This window comes from Trachinotus anak, unplaced genomic scaffold (genome assembly GCF_046630095.1).
Source record: "Trachinotus anak isolate AG129_WGS33_773 ecotype Australia unplaced genomic scaffold, CSIRO_AGI_Tana_v1 ptg000010l, whole genome shotgun sequence".
NCBI lineage: Eukaryota > Metazoa > Chordata > Actinopteri > Carangiformes > Carangidae > Trachinotus > Trachinotus anak.
In genome coordinates, this window is record NW_027273861.1 from 11,721,998 (window position 1) to 11,743,429 (window position 21,432).

At 39.7% G+C, this 21,432-nt stretch overlaps 1 protein-coding gene across 1 annotated transcript in view; it reads right to left on the reverse strand.

The window, feature by feature from the left end:
• The window catches only part of ell (elongation factor RNA polymerase II), a 32,728-nt gene extending 11,876 nt beyond the window's left edge, over positions 1 to 20,852 (reverse strand). Inside the window, exons 1-4 of the mRNA XM_071487563.1 lie at positions 20,662 to 20,852; positions 8,019 to 8,063; positions 2,058 to 2,179; positions 484 to 647 (exon numbers count right to left, since the gene is read on the reverse strand). Coding sequence (XP_071343664.1) covers positions 484 to 647; positions 2,058 to 2,179; positions 8,019 to 8,063; positions 20,662 to 20,796 — 466 coding nt within the window. The 5' untranslated portion in view covers positions 20,797 to 20,852. The remainder of the gene's footprint in view (positions 1 to 483; positions 648 to 2,057; positions 2,180 to 8,018; positions 8,064 to 20,661) is intronic.
• Between the last annotated feature and the right edge of the window lie 580 nt (positions 20,853 to 21,432).

The window sequence follows — 21,432 nt, forward strand, 5'->3', positions numbered from 1 at the left end:
AACAAAAAGTCAGGAAGTTGATGTGTTATGCCCAGAGACATTTCTGCCTCTTTGTGTTTATATTACATTTACGGGGTTAGGGAGAAAAAGGATCAGTGTGTATGTGGTGCATTACATGTTTGACCATTGAGGAATCAACCTCCATTAAATTCAATAAAGTCCTGGTTACAGATGAGGCATGCTGGCAGTGCGCTGGACCTCTGCCATCCAGCCCCAGACCCAAACAACCTGTCTGGTCCAATGTGAACCCATTCACCAGCGGCGAAAGACTACACAAACACACAGGCCATTTGGGTGTTTGCAGGGTACAGAAATTCTTCCAGTCTCTATTTGCGTGCTATTAACTCCCCACACGGTTCTGGTATATAAATGGATATATCTCTTTCAAGTCAGTGAAAAGCTGACTTATTAAATATCAGTGTGTGACTGAGAAAATGCCAGATTGACCTGTGGTATTCATGTGTCACTATCATGTCTCCTCACCGACATATCTTCCCCCAGGCTTGATGACAATGGCACTCCTACTGCGAGTCTCCTCCTCAACCTGGGCCATGCTTTCTCTGGCCTTCTGGTAGGAGTCATCTGTGGCACATACTGTAATCTTGTCCTGGATCCCACCCAAACAATCCAGCTGAATGCTCCCTTCACTGCCAAAACAAACAGGAGACGTTGAGAGAGGAAGACAGGGATAGAGTGACCAGAAGCTTCAGTAAGAAAAGAATAGAAAAGACTGGCAGGGAATTAGGGCTTTTTTCGAAGCTGCTGCATTACTAGGTTGTCAGTTATTTGAAATGGACAGGGCACAAACTAATATCATGTTATATTTTAGAGGATACTACTTTAAAATACTAAACAAAAATCCACAAGTTAATTCTCAGCATTAACCCTAAATCTCTCACTATTTGCAATAACCCGTCTCTTCAGTGTGCATTCCTGCCCAGATGAGATCCATCAAACACCCTGAGGGCACAACTATTATTTTTTCAATTTCCATCCAACTGTGGGTTCCCACAGTACGACTTAGTGCCGCATCAAATCCCCTTCTTTCCCGACTTTCCGGATCTCTTTGGTTCCCCTCCACTTTGATGAGGATTTGGCAGAAAATGAGATGGTGCTGGCGCAGTTGGTGGAAGCTGAGCTCTGTCATTTGGGTTTTAGATTGGAACTCAAGGTTGATTAGGATCCAGTCGGAGATGCGAATGAACTCCACCTGACCCACTTGTTAAAAATATTTTCAGAGTAATGGGGTCAGAAACCTGACAGTCAGAGAAGCAGAAGAGACTTGTTGTTCTTCATTCTGTTTTTCTTCTGCCTTCCACTTCAAAGAAATCCGGGTCTGCTCATCTGATTCAGCCAACATTTTTTGCATATGTTAGAGAAAATGTGCAGAATGAGGTTAATGGGTTTGATGCATGGAAGGGGGTGGACCCACATTATAATCATATCTTCTGTTGATGCAGCTGTTACAACAGAAACAGCCAGCACTTGCAGCAAGAGCAAGTGCAACAAATATCAAAGTTTAAATATATTTGAACACTAGCGAACTGAATAATTTTAATTTACACTGAAAACATAGCACAGCCAAAACCTATATCAAAAACTAAAATGTATGCACTGTTGCTATTTAGAACAACTTAATTCTTATTTTACAGCAGTGCACAAACTTATTTCTATCATAATACAATTTAGAAAAGTATGGGCAATAGGTCAGTTTTGATTGGATTTTGACTAAACACATTACCTTTTCACACCTGTTTTATAGAGAATAAATAGGTCAAGTCCATCATTTACCATGTGAAATGCGTATTTCCATGGAGCCAAAAGTGCCGCGTGTAATCATCAGGGGTGCCTGTTAAGCATCTCACTGAGAGGCTTGGTGATTCACCTCAGGTCCTAACTATGTTAAACAGATTGTCTCCTGGGAAACACTCTGACTGTTGATTATTTACACAAAGCTCAAAGTTTCTGAATTTGTGTTTCTGATTGAGAGGAATTAGTTGCACACACTATAAATGAGAAAAGAGTGAAAGTGAGTGAGATTCAGTGTTTGCTTTCACCTGGTGATGTACTGCTGGATGCAGTCGAAGCTGCCCTGGGGGTTATCTCTGCCCACATTCGACAGGTAGAAAGTAAACGTTTGCAGTTCACTGGAATTTTCTGACCGCGGTATTGAAATTTTCTGTTGAAGACAAAAAAAATAGAAAAATTAACATATCAAAACACTTGAGATATCCCTGCTCTAAACTATCTAACTGTCAAGGTATCACTAGAGACCAAATCTACATGGTATCTTGACGCTGAAATTTTCAAACACAAAAATCTGTATAGCTACATTTTAGGTCCCTTTCCATGCTTTCATGAATGTGTGTTTTCTCATTTCTTTTCATACCTGTATATTATTAACACAATTTAGATACTTTCCAGCCAAGCCTTAAAAAAAGAATGACTAACTGCACTCCACATCGCATTTATAGATTAACACATACATTTTTCTGTCTGATGTATTCAGTGCTATAAACAAACATCACTGCTGCACACCTTAAAACTTGGCAGTGAATAAGCTTGAGGCATTTTCTTGCTGGTGTCAAAAACACTGAAAAAAACTAAATGCAGCCAAAACCCACTGGCTTCTCTTTTGCCAGCTTATATCTACAAGGATGGTATGCACTGCAGTGTTCCTATTTATGTTCCCAATGTGTGATTGGAGGAACCACATTGAAATTACTGAAGCAGAAGAACTTTGGGAGGTATTTCTGCAGTGTCTGACTTTTGACACTGTCATTCATATCCTGTTCCACCTCCATAATTACTTTCTTTCCACACTACAGGTGTTACTTTTAGACAACTCTGGAGGAAGTGGAGTTAACCACTGTCAACTAACTGCTAACCTCCACAAACCTCTAATCATCTTTAAGCTGGACACTTTGTTTAAAATAGAGGAAATAATTTGACAAGTGACAACTGGAATGAGGATGCTATATTTTTGCTTTAAAACACATTAAAGATAGGCATTGGGTGAAAATGGTTAAGATTTTAATGCAGTGTAAGAAGCATGTCAGTAATCTTCTTAGACAGAAATATGAAAGGCGGTGCAGAGAAAGCACAGGGTGACACCAAAACCTGACCTTGCCACATTTGAGTCTACTATTCCACCTTAAAATAGTTTTAACACCCTATCATTAGACTGTGAATTTAAGACTGAATTCATTTCAAAAGTTCTGAAGAGAAAAACTCCAGTGAAAGTAATTTAAGACTGACAGTGAGGCCAGGCAGGGGGTTGGGTTTCAGGACACCCTGGCAGGCAGACCCTGCTCAGCTTTGTTTACCTGAGCATGAATTCAAGTGGTGTCACCACCACGAACTATACATTACACTGAGCCAAAGTAGCAGAAGACAGCAGAAGCTACCAATTAGATGGTTTTGGATCCCCAGTACAGGTCCTCCTCACCAGTGAGCAGCTCACTGAAATTGACCTAACCTACATCGAAGGCTGAGCCTGTCACTAACTGGCTCCTTCATCAGGGCTGGGACTGACGTGAGGTCAACCTGTAGGCAGCTCAGCTCTGTTTACCAAAGGCCTCAACACGTGTGAAGGCTGCAGGTGGCCAACTATAAATAAATACAATATCCTTTATTTGCTTTCCTGGAAGACATGTGCTCTCATTTATCCATAATACTGCACTTCAGTGTAACATAACACACACTGCCTCTGCTGAAACCCACCTAACGGAGATAAAATGATGAGTTTAATAATAATGACTATTATAGTGTAGTTTGGATTTTTATTCCTATCATAGTCGCAATTACCAAAACTGAACACTGGATTGAAGACCCTCCTATGGCTTGTGATGAGCTGACCTGCCACAGGCTAACAAGATACTTTAACATTACACTGTAAGTTCTAAATCTTTTTATTCTATACTTTCACTGCTGCTTCAACCCTGTCAACTGCACAATAGGCAATACACCCATATATAATGTGCCCTATATCACATTTGAAGCGAAGTCTTAGCAACAGAGATCAACCAGCCAGTGCTGCCACTGCTAGCAACAGGAACATAGTTCTGAATAACCCAGTCACGACAACATTAGCAACATGTTGACGTGCATCTCTGCTCTAAAATGTGGTTTTCACAAACAGAGAAAAACAAATCCAGATTTAAAAAAAAATTTTTTTTTTAAATGCAGCAAAGCAGCAGTGTCATTAGCTAAGCCCAGTCTCAATGGTGAAAACCACATAATAGGAACATAAAATACAATGAAATGTATGCTTTGTGGCAAGATGAGCAACAGTGCTACACACTCTACTATACTATACCGTGATGCTGAAAGACATCTAAATGTACAACTGGGACAATTTATGTCAAGTTTATGTGAAAATACTGCGGAACAAAGGAGATTGAGTACGTGAGAGCAGGGATGATTAAGAGGCACAGGAACTGACTGAAAGGCAAGGCACAGGGGAGGGACTCAGTTGACTCACACTGAAGAGGAGAAGCTAAAGAGGCTCCTCCACACCAAATGGCTTGGGGTCCAGCTTAACAAACTTGAGTGTTGAAACCAACTCATGGACGCACCAGTATACTCATCCATGAACGAGTATGGCTTCTAAAGAACATGGGTCATCATTAAGATGAAAGCCGACACACCCCATTTGTTAGTGAATGGGGCTTTTCTCTAGTTTGTCTTTCCTGGGAATCTAGACTACACAACAGTGTCCTTTGTGTACTTTCAGTGGGTCCTGCTAACGAATCATTTATTTGCAAATCTAAGCACATATGATAGTGATGTTATGTGTGAGATGTTATGTGTGATACGCATGTGTGATTTTGATGTTTGAATATTTGTAGAATGGACACACAGTCTGAAATTAAGCAGATAACACGAGTAAGAAACAATCAGAAATTCAGAGAAAGACAGGGAGGGTTTGGGAGAGTAAGAGAGAACAACAAATATAGGCCATCTCCATTCATCCATTGCTACAGGCCAGTTGTGCAGCGTTAAAGGAAGGAAGATGTTTCCTCCACACTCACTAATGCACAAACAAGTTGTATAAACAGCCAGAATGACATTGCAGGAGAAACAATATCAGAGCACGGATACAGGCTTCATTGACACTGAGGTTTTTCTGTATCATACATACTTTATGTAGCCCTCGTATGTTTTCTCCTTTGCCACTGAAAATCGGAACCAAACCTGCCTTGCATTTTTTGTCTGTTTTTACTCTTTGAATTTCTTCCTTTCTAAAAGGTGCAAGAAACTTGATATGTGTGTGCACACCTTGTCAGAGCTCAGAGAGAGCTGTACCAGATGAATGAATATGAGTGAATGAATATGGGACAGCCAGGCCATCTGCTCTGTAATTTAGCCACTTTCACACTTTTTCCGACTAGCATTCTGATCTCAAAAGCAACAGATTTTCCTCTCCTGAGCAACCCTGCTGCATCAATAAAATGCATTACTTTACTTTTGACAGCCTAAAACCATCAGACAATAAACATCAGGTCTGCCATCAGAATTGCACATTTGACAAACGTGACCACACATGAACCATATGCATGTTATTTCATGTATTCATATGCATGTTTTGTCATTACATTTCAATGAATGTTAAAAGGACAATATCTAAAGACAGCTAATGACTGATGCTCTTTGTACAACACGATTATCTAAAAGGGTCACACTGATTTATCTGGCTATTCATCTGGCTTCCCAGAGCAGACCTGTTGGTACACTAACATTTAGAAAATTGATTTTACTTGTTGATAAAGCAATGGAGTAAAAGAGTACAAAAGAAGGACTATTGATGACAGGATGGAAGCATTACATGCACCAAGATGTTGCTGGAGATGAATTTGGGAAATAAATATTACTCATGGCATTTTGTTAACTCAGAAAAGATGCATAGTGACAGTCTAGCTTAAATTCTGACTTTTCACTGTAAAATGAGGAAATCAGTACAACTGAAGTACACAGAACTAAGCTATACCAATGTTCATATCCAAAATCTTACAGCCAAATTCTTCAAGAAAACATACACACCAAACAACAAACTGAACAAATTTGCCTGAGGTCTATTTATTAGAGTTTGGAAAGCAAGTGTATTGAGAGCTTGGAAAGCATTCACTGGATTCCCTAAGCAACAGTTCTAGCCTTAAAAATACATTTTAAACAAGCTGTGTGTGTGTGTGTATGGGCAGAATGAGGTGCTTGGAGGTGTTGTACTATTGCATAAAATGAAAGTGTAGCTGTCTGTAAGCAGTTTCTGGTTGTTATCTATGTACCTTAAAGTAAAGTGATAATGTGCATGTAGGATACAATGTAAATGTTACATTTACCGCCTCCTGTTTTCCCAACCTTTACGCTTTTCCAGTGGGACAAGCTGTGTCTTTTTTTTTTATGCTATTCCATCCATTTTCAGCCATTCTTACAAGAAAATGTATGTTTTTATACAACTTCTTTGGCTTCATATGATATTAGCTATGAGTAATAACACTTTCCTAATGTCACTGCTGAGATCTGGGGATGTTGCAACACTTAAGCTCGATGGGGAAGCACTTTAGGGTAAACAACTCAATGATCCTCCTTGGCAAATGGAGAAATTTGCACACATTCAACCCGCATTTCTCAGTATAGTGACCCGTGCTGGATCTTTTTATATCACATTTGATGACCTACGATAACCTATTGTCACACGACAAAGGCATGTATGTGCAGAGGAGGCAGCAGGGTTGAATGTGTGCGTGTATGTGTGTGTGTAGGAGGAAGTAAACGGAACAGTGGCTTGTGACAGCCATGTCCATAAACAGGCTATCACAACAACATTTTGGAAAGGGATGGATAGCCAATACAATGCTTGGAGACTAGGCAAATCACTAAATGAACCAGGTGAATGGATGTCTTACCGAACTAAAACTTGCCACTACTGAAGAGCAAACAGACTGTCTGTGCATGTCTGTTGGGGCAGGCTCACACATGCAATCCCTGTCTTTCCAGGAAGCAGTCGCTTATGCAGAAAATGCTTGTGAGCATGAGGATGTTTATTGTCTGCACGTGGCAGGTTTATTGCTCATACAGGTAGTGCTGGCACCTGTGTGTGAGTTTTTTCATTATCATAAACAGGTAGATCACAGTTTCAGAAAGAAGTTGCTGACATTCTAGGACATAAAAACAATTCACGGTCAATTTCGGTGTTACTTCACTTAGGATACCAAGCGCATTTAATAGCTTGCCTCTATTGTAGTTAAGAGGCAAGGCAGGCAGTGACAGGCAGGAATAACTTTAGCACCTTTTAACACCTGCATCTTTCAGTCTGTTCTGTCTTGGGTCTGCTTTGTTTCTTTAACTATTCTCTAATTAATTTCCTTCCATTATGATTAGCACTGTTCATATTGCTGATACTTAAAGTGATTTGGCTGACACTATCACATAGTGTCTTCTTACAACCACTACATAGCAGGCCACCAACACGTTATCAGCAACAAAGAGCAGACTACAATCTGATCCTGTCTAGAAATCTTAAAAAGCATCAGTCCTTACAATAACAGAGTTATGGTAGTTGAAGAAACACTACAGTATTCTAGAGAGGTCTCAAACAGACTAATGCATTGAGATCAAATTTCATCATCAGCCAATGTACCTACTATGGACAGTAACTGACACACAACTTGGCACATTAAGGAACCAAAGCCAAATTAAACCAAATCTTGTGGTCAGTAGCAGGAGAGGCCGGGAACCATTTGCCTTACTAGTTCTCAGTGACAGTAGAGCATTAAGATCAAGCAATGTCGACGAACCACATGACACATCTGGCACATCATTGAATTTGGAACAGCTATGCCAGCATCTTTCTTGCCGCTTTCTAAGGCAAACTATTTGTGACATGGCACTGAGGTGTCATGTTGGGGAAAAAACACAGTAGCTAGCTTGCAGCTTTTATTAACAAAATTAACATAAACAAATCTGTGCATGCATGTAACTGGAAGAGACGGTGAGTGTCAGGGAGAGAGATGTCTTACCCCTTGGTTTCCATTAAATCTGATCAATGGTCGTGATGACAGGACCTACAAAAAGACAAATAACAGTATTATTAAATAATTTTCAAGGTAAACACATTAAACAATTCCATTCAGGCAAATTTCCAGATAACACTGTAGGTTCAACTTGCTCATGTAATAAACTGCTTATGCAAAGCTTTCAACTGTTAAATACGAAAAAACAGCAATGAAAGTACAGATATAATTCCTGGATACATTACATTAGCTTTAAGGCATGTGCCAGATGCTGTAATTGGTTAAATCCACCATGACCTCTGAATTACTGGAACTTCTATTTTATTTTCTTTGTTCTCAGCTATGAGAAAGAAGACCAGGTACTTTGACTATGCATCAAACTCCTAGATGAAACCAGTTTAACACAGGCAGACTGAGACAGATTTACATGAAAACATTTGTTTTACAGAGCCATTACCCACAGAGAAACCACAACATTAATATAATTTTCTACCCAAAGCTTTGAGATCATGTTTTCAAATTTGCATAAGCAAAATTATACTCATGAAGAGAACTACTCCCTAATTTTGGTATTGTGTATACCATGTTCCAGCAGGCCGAGTTTACAGTTAAGAACAATTTGAAGTACTGGTTCAGTGATTACTTCCTATAACTCATACAAATGTCTTCTATCTATGAGAAAGGCTCAAGACATTAAGATTGGTAAGGTTTCCTCCAGCAGTTTACATACATATTATAATGTATTGTAATGTCAGTGCATACAATATACCTGTCATCTGAGCAACACCATTTCTCCATCTAGGTTATATTTTGAATCTACAATTAAAAGGACTATCTACAGATTTAAGGACTGTGAACGGTTGCTATGACCTTCTCTGACAAAGGCAGGGAGGAAGAAAAACTGTGACAGAGAAATATTATGATTCTGTGTGTGTGTGTGTGTGTGTGTGTGTGTGTGTGTGTGTGTGTGTGTGTGTGTGTGTGTGTTGTCCAGTCAGCCAGTTACCCAGTGGCTGAGGCTCATCACTGACATTTTTCAAATATTTTCAGACACAGAAGCCCCAAAAAATAAAGGCTCAGAAAAGTCTGGCCATCGTGTAAGGGAGTAATGCAGTGATGCTGTAATTATACCAAAGTGTTGTGTAAACATTTAATGACTAACATGTCTACATGTCTTACATATATTGTGTACCTATGATAGTTAATAATTGACAGATTAATAAGAAATAATCATTAGCTGCGGCCCTGTCTTACATAACACACATTTGTGGGCATCTGTTTTCATTTGAACATGTTGTGTCAGTTTTGGAGCTGCAGAAAACAGAACAGGTTCTTCACTTCACTTTCAGTTGTATTCAGCTGGCCATCTGTTAATCATTTGACTTTTGATAATTCCACCTTTAGTTTCAGTTTCACTATTCCAAACTGAGTAAATCAGGGACACATTAGCAGCTTCATTCCCCAAAGAAAATATTCTAAAGAAGGCAAGTGAAACAGGACTTTTTAAAAACAAAATTAAAGTTGTTGCCAGACGAGGTAAGCTGAGCAAATTGAACCTTTAACAATGGTTCACTTCTAGCTGAATGGAGAAACCTTACCATTATTATCAGTAATTGCAGCATTTCACTGACTTCAGGAACTAAGCAGTTGTGAGCATTAAAAAGAGGAAGTCACTCTCCTTTCCTCCTTGGTGCTGCTTTAGTGGATCAAATGTGATCAAGTGAGAGACCTAAAAGTTCAAGAGAGGGTAAGCCTATCAAAGACACAACGTTGTTTGTACTGCTGCCTGATTCTCACCCAGAGATATGCCGCATGCATACAAAGACTGGTGAGCTTCTGTCCTCTACATGGCCTCACTTACATATTTACAACATAACTTTCTCTTTATTTGCTTTCAGTCCCAACTGGTATTTGGTGCCATTTATACCTGAAGGGAAGCCATGTGGTCAACATTAAAGTATGATCTTAGTACCGGTATACTCTCTATATTGGTCATAATTGGATTACAGACCATGCAAGCATAGTATGACGGGAGTTCCTGTAGATTTTCATTTGTTTAGCATTTTATGATACTTGACAGCCTAGAGAGAGATATGAAACTACAGCAGAGAGAGAAAGAGGGATATGACATGAAACAAAGGTGCAATCGAACCATGGACATTGCGGTTATGTGTTATGTGCCTTAGCTATTAGGCCACTAGATGCCAAAGGGAATTCATATAGATTTTAGATTCAAGGACCTGAAATATGTGCCAGGACCATTGGGGTATTATTTAATGAATCAGTGTGAGATATAGATATAGCGATATATGAAGCAAGTGCGTCATATATAAAGCCAGATCTATTTCCAATTGTTTCATTACTGTAATCCACTGTAATACAGGTGTCAAAAACTGTTAAAATTGTACAAAACATTGTACTCTTCTCCCAAAGCACATTATTGAGTGAGCAGAATGCAGCAAATATATTTCCAGCATGTGTAATATGTGTAATAATGATACCCATACATACAGGGAACGTCAGCAGGTGACATGATCGGGGCTGTTGGTTTATAAAAAGCATACTTCTAAAAACCTCCTAAATCTGTGACATTATGCAGATGTATCGGCCCTTTTAAATAATGCTGTTCTGTGAAAGCTGCATTTGAGCAGAGGAATTTTGTTCATGCCAGAGATGTAGAGAGGTTGTGCAAATCCTGCCCAGACCTTGCTGCAAGTGCTCTGTAGTATTCAGATAGTTTCGCTAACCCTCCTGGTATTAGTATTATTAACTTGTTTCACCAGACGCTCCAGGGACAACACCCTGGCAGCTAAGCCATCACCAAGTATTTTGTAATATTTAATTGCATTCATGGCCTTAGTTGACAATGCTGGACTATTAACGTAATCTGATGTAGTAGCATGTTCAGTATCTTTTGACACACCCACTCACTTACACAACCTTCCCTTTAACCACAAGAAATAGTCATTCACCAAGTGATCCACTGTAAACTACTACTACTACTACTACTACTACTACTACTACTACTACTACTACTACTAGTCACCAACTGTAAGCCAAGTTGAGTTTTTAGTGACCTAGTGGCATGGTTCTTGAGATGGTACTGATGGTCTGGCAGACAGTTGGTCAAACACTTTGGTCTAGTTGTACCCCAATGACTACTGGATGGCTTGCTATGAAATTTTACACAATTCACGGTTCGCCAAAAGATGAAGCCTGCTAACTTTGGTGATCAACTGGCTTTTCCCTTAGCACCACAATGAGGTTGACATTTGTATTTATCTAAACAACAATTGGATGGATTGCAATACAATTTGCCACAGACATTCATGTTCCCATAAGGATCAACTGTAATCTTTGGTGATCCTTTAGCTTCATCTCTTCAGCCATCATCAGGTCAAAGTTTTCATTTGTCCAACACCTTCTTTTACAACTCCAATACCTGCAAAAGTAATGACATTCTCATTAGCCTCAGCTGTACTTGCTGTACTGTGTTTAGTGCTAAGTAGAAAATGTTAGCATGCTAACATTCAAAACTAAGGTGAACATGGTAGACTTTGCACCTGCATGTTAGCACTGTCATTGTGAGCATGTTGCTATGCTAGCTCGAGCACTACTGTGCCTTCATACAGCCTCACAGAGGCCACTACCGCATAGCTACTTTGGGTCTTATGTGAGGACATGATTCACTACCATGTTGTGCAGGATCTCAGAGACTGAAGAGGCAGTTGGAAAAACTCAGAATATGCAATTACACCTTCCTTAACCCTTTCTGGCCTCGTAAACTAAAAGTTGAATCAAATAAAGAGGAAAGTCACTGTTTCAATTATGTTGATAACAGCCAGACGGTCTCACTTTATCCAGAGCTCCAAACACTCAGAGCCTATCCAGGCACACCAGACCTTTCATGGAGCCACACTCGCGGTATTACCCCTGCAATGTTTAACACAGCACCAGTTTTAGCACTACCACCCTTTGCCCTGCCCCTCCCCCATCCAACACTGCTAACATAGTGCTACCCTCAGCCTGTTCATTTGAATGGGCTGCTGACATGTCACTATTCTCTGGGACCTGAGCCCAGAATGTTCCACAGAGCTAACCTTAGGGACAGAGTGTGGGTCCTGACCATGGATCGATGACAAGGCCATGGGTGATCTCACACACGGCCAACCAGCATCAGTGGGGATCAGCTGGACATAGCATGCACTTGTAGCCAAGCAGCCAGTAATAAACTGAACTGATGACAAGACAATGTTGTTCAAGTACATTTCCTACGACATAAAAGCTTGCCTTCTGAGTGTACTTCCCTGCAGTATTAACAAAGCAAATGGAAATGTAACTACACAAACATGGGCCTTTCAAAATTCTCAAATAAAGTTTTGTGTGGAAATGTTTCAACCGTAAATAGTTGTAACACACAATTTACAGCTTACTAGTTGTCACAATTTAATATGATCAGCATGTACACTTCATGGTCCAACATCAGCCAGACAAATAACGGCAACAAATGATATCTAACATTATACCAATAATGCAGTCATGGTCGAAGACTCCACAGCTTCTCTATGAAGAAAAAAAGGTTTTAAATCAAGTTTCCAAACTTCAGATTGATAGTTAATTCTTGACCTTGGAAACAGTATTTGGCAAAAGTCGTTAAAAATACTCCACTTGTTTTGCCATAAGATGTCCAATGTATTCTTTAAGAGATTTGAGAGTAAGCCAGTAAAGCCCATATTGAGCTCATAAACCTCCTTGGCAAACAATCTATTTTACCATCAAAACTTGCTCAGGTTTATCAAGTGTGTGCAATAGTTTCATTGGATATATGGAAAACAAGCCCAAGCCTTTCAACTGTCCCATTAACATAAATTACATGATGCTACATTGCAGCAATGATATATGTGCCAGTAGCGTTTGAATTCACTTCTAACGTCCAGAATATAAGATAGGAGTTTGTTTATGCATGAAACTGGAAATAAGTCATGGAAAATGCCCATCTTCTTAATACAGACTTAAAAGACTACATTAAACCATATTGTCACAGTGTAACTCTCCACTGTCTCTCATGTTTCATGTTGCACTGCCAAAGGATTTCTTTGTTTTGTAGTAAATGCACACCATTATAGCCATGTCCAAATCCCTATGGGTATGGCTGTGTCACCCAAATTGTCAGGCGTTTAGTTGCATAACTGTCACACTGATGAGATGTTCCACCTGTCTAGGATTTCAGAGGTGGGAGGTGCACTTTGTGCCACGCACTCTGCGAGGGGGAGAAATGGTACTGGGTGTCCCAACTCTCAATATTAAGTGTGCCTGCATCATTGCTGAGTGTGTCCCCTGTGTGAAATGTGGTGTAAAATACCTGTGACAGAGGAGTGTCAGAGGAGTAACTGAGGGAGCACACTTGCATGTAGGCTTAATTGGACCTACTTGTTCGTGTATTTACTGTAAGTGGCTCTTCATCGCTCAAAAAAAAACCCCTTTGAAGCTTTTACTGTTTTTCATCTGGTGAATGCTGAGTTACCTTTGATCTTATGTTTGAAATGGCAGCACATGTTTCTAATGTTTTGCACCACTTCTTGGTTGTAAGGGGAGGATCAGTATATCAGACAAACAGTTTCATGTTACAAGCACAAAACCTTCTTTTTATATGATTAATGTCAAACTTTATGTCTCTAGTCCAGTTTTTCAACAATGACATGGTACTGAAATTTCCAATTTCAGGTCATTTTCAAAAATGTTCTCTGTCCATACTGAATTGCAGATAGAAAAAGTGATCTCTTTTGTCTTTTCTTCGGGTTAGCAAAATTGTGCAGTGGAGCAATCATCTGGTAAATTTCTGCATTTGGTCTCATGTTAAACTTCAGCTGATGATCATTTATTCTATGAATCATACAATTTAGTAGAAATTGAAAATCCCTGTGTTATGCCTTCACAATATAAACATAAATAAACAAAACATAAATACAGACTGACAACAGCTGTATGGTGCAACTGGCTACCCTAACATTTCTGTTAAACATCTGAAAACTACGTCATTGTTTTAATAACAGCTTGTTTTCAGATTTATCCATGTTGGAGGGCCAAACTTAATGGGAACATGACATTATGGCTTCACCTAGATGTATCTCTACTGAACTTTCACTCATCATCAAATCAAACATAATTATAAAAAAAATAAAAAAAAAAAAAAAAAAAAAAAGCACAGAATGTGAATAGCATCAATGTTTCATCAGTGTATACCAGCCTCATCCCAAAAAAGACATTTATCAGAAAGCTGAAGTCTGTATCAGCTGTCTTCTGGTAATCTGAGACCTTAACAAAAGTGATGTGAAAGTGATGACCCAGCAGGCAGTAATAATTAGAAGACTTGCAGTTTGCTCGATGTACCTGACTGGGCTAAAGGTTTGTTTGTTTGTTTATTTATTTATATATATATCCCTATATTATATATATATATATATATATATATATATATATATATATATATATATATATAAATAAATTAAAATGAAAAATTGTAAACATTGATTAAAAGTTCTTTGCTTCTATGCTTATAAAAATAAATTAAAGTACATCAATTTTCATGGCAAACAACAGCAAACAAGCAAAGTACAGAAGACCATTAAAGGTGTTGTGAGCGGCTTTAGGTGAAAATTCCCACAGTAAGTGGTAAGTAAGCAGTATCTGTGGGTTATAACATTAGTCTTGCTATCTTAATATTTTATTGCTGTGAGACCTGAACAAAATTGTGCAACTAAAAGTGGTTTTACATATCTGTAATTTATGGGTGTATGATGTGCTGTCTCATAGTTGGTTGAAGTGCAAGACAAAAACAGTAAGTCAGTGAACATGGGAACCTTTTTTTTCTTATAACAGTGTGAAAGTAACTGTCACTTGACTGACAACACTGACAAAGATAATCATTTAAACTGAGAGGGAAAGAGGGACACAATGATAGATTGCATTATTAGAAAAAAAACAAGAGGGGAAGCCTTTCATTATCAGTCTTTTTAAATTTGGAGAAGGCTGCATGGATTGAGCAGTGATTCCGTCATGTTTGCCTTGACTCAAAATTTGTAAATCGAGGCTGCAGTATTTCAGTCTAAGTCTCTGCATTGATTCATTATCACTATCCAGTGAGTGACATAACATCGTCAAAGTGACAAAAGCCATATGCATACAAAACTGCTACATACAAAAATTTGTTCCTCTAGCTCCAATCAAAATTGTACATTTGTACCTGTTTTCAAGCATCATACTGCTCCAATTGTGGTCAAAAACCACAGGCACCAAGTGTGTGTTTGCAGACTCAAGACCAAACCATGACCTTTGCACTGACTGATCTCTTTAAAAAGACATAGCAGGTCAGTGAGTCTGGTCCGTGTGCAGTGATACCAGGTTGACATGGTCACTTGTGGCAACCCTGCCACAGGACAGAGGAACACTATGACATTTAGAGTCAAATTTGGCCTTAGTGGTTATGGTCATCTCTTGCAGTGCCGCGTGATCTGCTGAAACTGGGGACTCAGCATTCCTTAAATAACCATTGCACTGGCACAGGCTGCCCAGCATCAAGCAACAAAATCCCCACCCAGTCTCCATTACTTCCCATACCATTCCCATAGGGGTCGACACAGGTGGTAGATGGGAGCCAGGCAAAGGAGCAAACCTGGCTTGGTGTAAACTGATCTCCTTAGTAAAGCCTATAGCCAGTCACCACAAGTGCCTGACTGAGGATTTATCCTGAAAGATCTCATGCCTCTAACTTTTTAAAATAAATGCTTAATTTAAAGTCTGAAGGGCTTTCAGATATTAGATTCTGGAAAGGGTGTCAGTGTTTCCTCCATAAAAATAGATAAACTGCAATCAAATGTGTTGACCTGGTGAAGAAACCAAAGTGCAAGCTGAGTGGATCAGAGCACCACACTTCATAATGCAATCAGTCTCCTTTCAGCGTTGACAAGGTGAAAAGCTCATCCAACATTACTGAAGATTGAAGCTCCATGTTATGACTTAGTTAAATGCTAAACAACATAATTTAAGTATTTCACACTTTTGAGCAACTCAGCAACCATAACACACCAGAACTTGACTGGCATGACATGCTTATTGTTGCTTTGTTTAGCTGGTGCTGGCATAATGTAACATACACCTACTACAGCTTCTAACACCAAACCATCAGGTTTTTAGAAGCTTATTATGAAAAAGAACCGGTTTAAAGACAACATTACGAAATCAGTGTGTTCATTTAAGGTACTGATAATTCATCTGAGGGCTTAAAATGTAAATGCAACACAGAATAAAGTGCTAACCACAAGATGGGTGCCACTAGTGTGATGTATGTCCTTAAGAATGCAAAATCCACGCTCCCAGTTTATAATAACCAATCCATTACCTCACCACAAGACAAAAGATGTGACTAGGGCCAACAAAAGGTTTTAACATTCAAATGGGACTACTCATCTCTCACCAGTATAATACTGCAGTGCCAGCACATGAGATTTATTGTCAGTTTATATGCACGCTTCCCTGGACTGCCTGGGAATCTTAATTTTATATATGAGACAGGCTTAATATTTTAGTTCATTGCTATAGTTTTAATTTTTGTGGCCTGTATTTTGAGGATACATGAAACTGGATGTTCCATAATGAAGAAAATGACAACAGTGAGCACTGCTGGATCAAACTAAACACTGCGTCTTCGAATACCGTGCTGTAACCACAATCATCCAGAGACATAATTATAAACTTTTATCTGCACTCTCCATAACCTTCAGCTTGATGACGCTCAAATAGCCTTACTCATTTCCTTGCTTATGTCACAGATGGTAAAAAAAGAAAAAGTGAGTCTCTGTGCTGCCAGTCCCGCAGCAGGAGCTCCAGTTCACTCTGGCCTCAGACGAACCAACAGATGAACAGGCTGACACTCACGTCTCATACAGCAAGCTGAACTATTGCGACTTGACTGTAGTTGGACAATGTCTCAACAAAAGCACACCAAGAATTACTCACAATTTTTCATAAGGTTGTTAGTACAGTGACATTGGCTACTGGACAGCTTAACTGAATCAGCTTTGCATCTGGGCCAAAATTTAGCATTTGGTTATCTTACATTGGAAGGGAATCAAGCTTGTAAACATTTTATTTCTAGATCTCCTACAATGTAGTACAATGTAGTGACTTAACAATGAGTATATTGACAACTAGAGTTTTGCTGTTCCTGCTGTATACATTTTTTGTTGCTCGCTAGAGTCTACAATTGATCAAAGCTGCTGTGCTGTACAGTATCCTGGCCTGAAAGAGCCTGAATGAAAGCAAGTGCCTGACGGAGTGGATATACTTGCCGAAACAGCAGCAAAACTGGGGTCATAAACATTACCAGCTTCATCTGTCTACATCCTTGACCACACCACAACTTTTACATTGGAAGACGTGTGTCATTCTGTAGCTCTCTTCCTCTTCCTTTGCCGAGTTCCCAGCTCACTCCTGCTGTTGGGTGCCAGCCAGTGTTTGAGTTATGAGGAAGCTGGAGGGGCTCAGCTCCCCTAAAAGATACCTGAGCCACAATGAAAGCAATACAAGCTCAAGTTTGTGGAGGTAGCATGTGTGCTAATAATTAGCCCTTACTTTTATCAATATATTACATTCCAACTCCTATAATGGTTAATATAAGATAAAAAAAGCTAGTATATTTTGCTGCTGATCTAAGTTGGTCTGAACTTGGAAAGTGACAGAACAGTGTACATATCTTAACATAGCTGGTGACCCTATTTGATTTTTAGTTTAGCCTATAGTAGATTTTCCTATATTTCATTACCTAACGTGAAAACAGAAAAACATGAACAGACGCAAATAAGAAGCCCAAAGCTTGTACTGATCTCACTCTGACATGCAACAAATCTGATACATAAGCGTAAACAAGATATCTTTTGCCAATCTGTGTTCATACTTGTGGTCTGTGTTAGCTGAGAGGCTTCACATATTTGCACTGCTCACTTGTCATTTAGCTGTGGTCTGAATTTCAATTTGTTACCTTTAAATATGCATGGCTCTGAGCACTCGTCTGTGTGTCTGACCGAGGAGACCCCTGTGTGTATGCTACCATAATATAATGTATACACACGTATAATGTAATTCATTTAGATATGTGGCACACCTGCACCAATGCTTGATTATTGTGTGCCAAATGGGGGGTTAGATGTCATCATCTGTCATTGTGTGAAGATACTGTGACTGGGCCAAAACAAAAGCTGTTAACAGTCATGATCACAGTGTCTTTATGCCTGTGAGGTCTACGTGTCTGATAAAAGAACGTACACTGTATTGTCATATATCACTAATATATCTGTTCATATAAACAGACCAAATCCAAACTAACAAATTTAAGATCCCACCTTCCAAAGGGTTGACCTCAGAGACACCCCCGCGCCACAAAAAGCACATATACCATTTGAACAGGTGTGCCACCTCAGGTGCAACACCCCCAAAATGATGCAACACATGCCTGTTCCACTGTACCAACCTGACCACTCACAACAGCAACTACAACAACAACAACAACAAGAAGCAGGCCGCCTATATGCAATGGACACATTTGATTACTCAATAGCTGAGATCTTATCAAATTGTGAGTAAGAGTTTGATCTTGGATAACAGCAAAACTGTTATACAGTAAGCATACAGTGAGCAATACAAATTGAGTGGGTAGTGAATCTTCAAGTCTGCACAAGATATACTTCTCAATAAAGGTGCATCTTAACTGTAAAACACGTCTGATTTGCTTCTTTGGTCATCAATGTATCAGCCAGCTGCACCAAAGAAAAACAGCCCAGCAAACAGATTTCCTGTTTATGATGTGCTAATCAATTTTAAAACCGTTTTTAAACTTTGTGGCAGTGAAACAATGATAACAAGGATGGGGCAACATTCAACCCCTCACGGAAAGCCCCTTTGCAAACATTAACGCCCTAGAGCCCAAGATGCTTGAGACAATCACTTGTATAGTCTTGCCTCCTTTTAAAAAATAAGATCCTATGCTGAATCACAAGCACTATAAATGATAAGACAGCGGGACAGATCCTTGTGACTGTATGTTTTTTTTTGTCAAAATAGAAAGCCAGTTTTTGTTCTTTTCATACTACTCTATTAATTTTTTACAAGAAATATTGAGTTTGTGAAAGGCAATGTAGGACAGGTTGGGTACATTTTCTAATCAAGGCTGAGTTTAGGGTAATGGCCAAGAAGTGAGGAAGCTCTCCTGAATCATCAGCAATGAAAGCTGGATGCAGTGCAAATTTCTCTGGGTGCATGTTTCAGTTATAAAAGACATGCTTTTTCTTCTTATAATTAAAAAGTACAAAACAATTTCACATGCTGCTATAATGTGCTATTGCCTGAATGTAAGAACAGTCAAGCATTATAAAGAAGAAACTAATTAAATTCTTTGCCAACATAATTACTGTAGCTACAATGACAATATCTTAAAAGAGTTGAGGGGTTGTCCTGTATTGACAATTTCTTCCATGTGTCATGCAGTTTTTGAATTTACAAGCTTCCCACATCTCCTAGTTCCTCAATTACCTGTCAGTGTTTTATTGTTCTGGGTTATCAGCTGCAGTCGTGCTGTACACAGCCACTGAAGCTGGAGATAAGGCCCTTTCGTTGTGGCCTGCCAGGTTTTCCCTGTCAAATATTTATAGAAGCTGAAACATTAGATGGGCATCACCAGACTTATAGCTCTCTACACAAGAAGCTAAGCAAGCAGCAGTAGCAGCAGCAGAGCCATTTCGGATATCACAGCTTGAATTCTACCTCTTTACGGACAAGAAAATGTGTTGAATGTACTGTTAAATAACTTTGAGGCACTTCTACAGCTGAGAGGTGAACATGAGCCTTTAGTGGCAGTGAGGGGGTTGGGAAAGGAGATGGCCATCTTTCCGATGAATACTGGGTACTTTTCCAAATTATTCACCATGTTGTCATTGTACATGCTCAACCAGGCAACGCTTTCCTTGACTTAACGGCTGAAAAAATGTATAATTAGGTAGCAGACAGGGCTTAGGTGTCCATCGGTAACTGTTACCATTATGTGTGGCTAGTTGAGCTAGCAAGGTTTGCCTGATTTTTTTGACAGCTTTAAACTTTCTGGAAATATCCGTACACACCTCAGAAGTTACTCCATGTTTTCAGTTAAAATTTCAACAGACGTTCTGGTCGGTCAAGTTATCAACGACAGCGAGTTAAAACTGTTGCGCCAACTAAAACAAACACCACAATACAATAAAAATAAGTAGTGGGGCCAGTATGCGGTGGCACTGAGCTTGTTAAATGACCGAGCACAGTGTTCAACAGTCGGTGCGGAGCGAGTCTGGGTGTAGCTACAAAACGCTGAACTGTTACCCAACATCCAGCATCGGTAAGCCCGGCCAGGCGAGAGCTGGTGGCCGCAAACCAGACACTGAATCAAGCCGAACTAGTCGGGCTCGACCAAGCCTGCTCTGTCTGCGTATCGCAGCATGAAGGCAGCCGCAGCGGCAGCAGACGGAGCAGGGGGGGAGACTGACCTCACTCCGCCTGTCACAGCCGCCCCGACACCACTTCAAAACGCAAACCGAAAAATGCCCCGGTACCGAAAAGAGCCGTTTACCTTGCTGTTCTGGTAGCCTTCAAACGCTCTCAGCGAGCTGTCAGTGAGTTTAACGTGAAAGACGGAGACGTTGCTGCCGTTGCTCACTCTTCCACAGGACAGTCCGTAGCACTGCTCCTCCTTCAGCGCCGCCATCTTGCTACCGTTCCCACCACGCGCACGGACGCGCTCTGTTGTAAACCGAGAGCTCGCGTCGCTTTTCAATGAATATTCAGTGACCGGTCCCGGGGATGAGGTCACCGAGCAGCAGCGGAGCCCCGCATAGGTGCATGTTTAACACTTATAAAGTACGCGTCGTTTTTGCAATATTAAAGACAAAAAAATATATATATTGTTGAGCATCGACTTTTTTTTTTTTTTTTTTTTTTGGTAAATTTACAACTAATTCGCAGACAACACGCAAATCAGTTAATGTTTTTGATACTGATATATTCTGTAAATATGTTATAGTTATTAATGAGTGACAAAATAACACAGTTCTCGCAGTATTCAGAAATGAGCGTTTCACACTAAAGCGTAGGAAGAGGGAAACGACAGGTCATCTCATTACGTCAGTGAAACGTCAATGTCTGGAAAACAAGCACAGTTTGGGAATATCCAGAAAAAATGGGAATGTCCAATAAAACAAATAAAACTGGAGAAATGTAAATACTGAATATTTAAGGCATGTCAAGGACTCTTCAAAACATTGAATGCAGTTGCCGTTCAAATATGACTGCAGGATTTATAAGGGAAGACGTGTCTGTCTAATAGAGACATTACAAGTGGGTA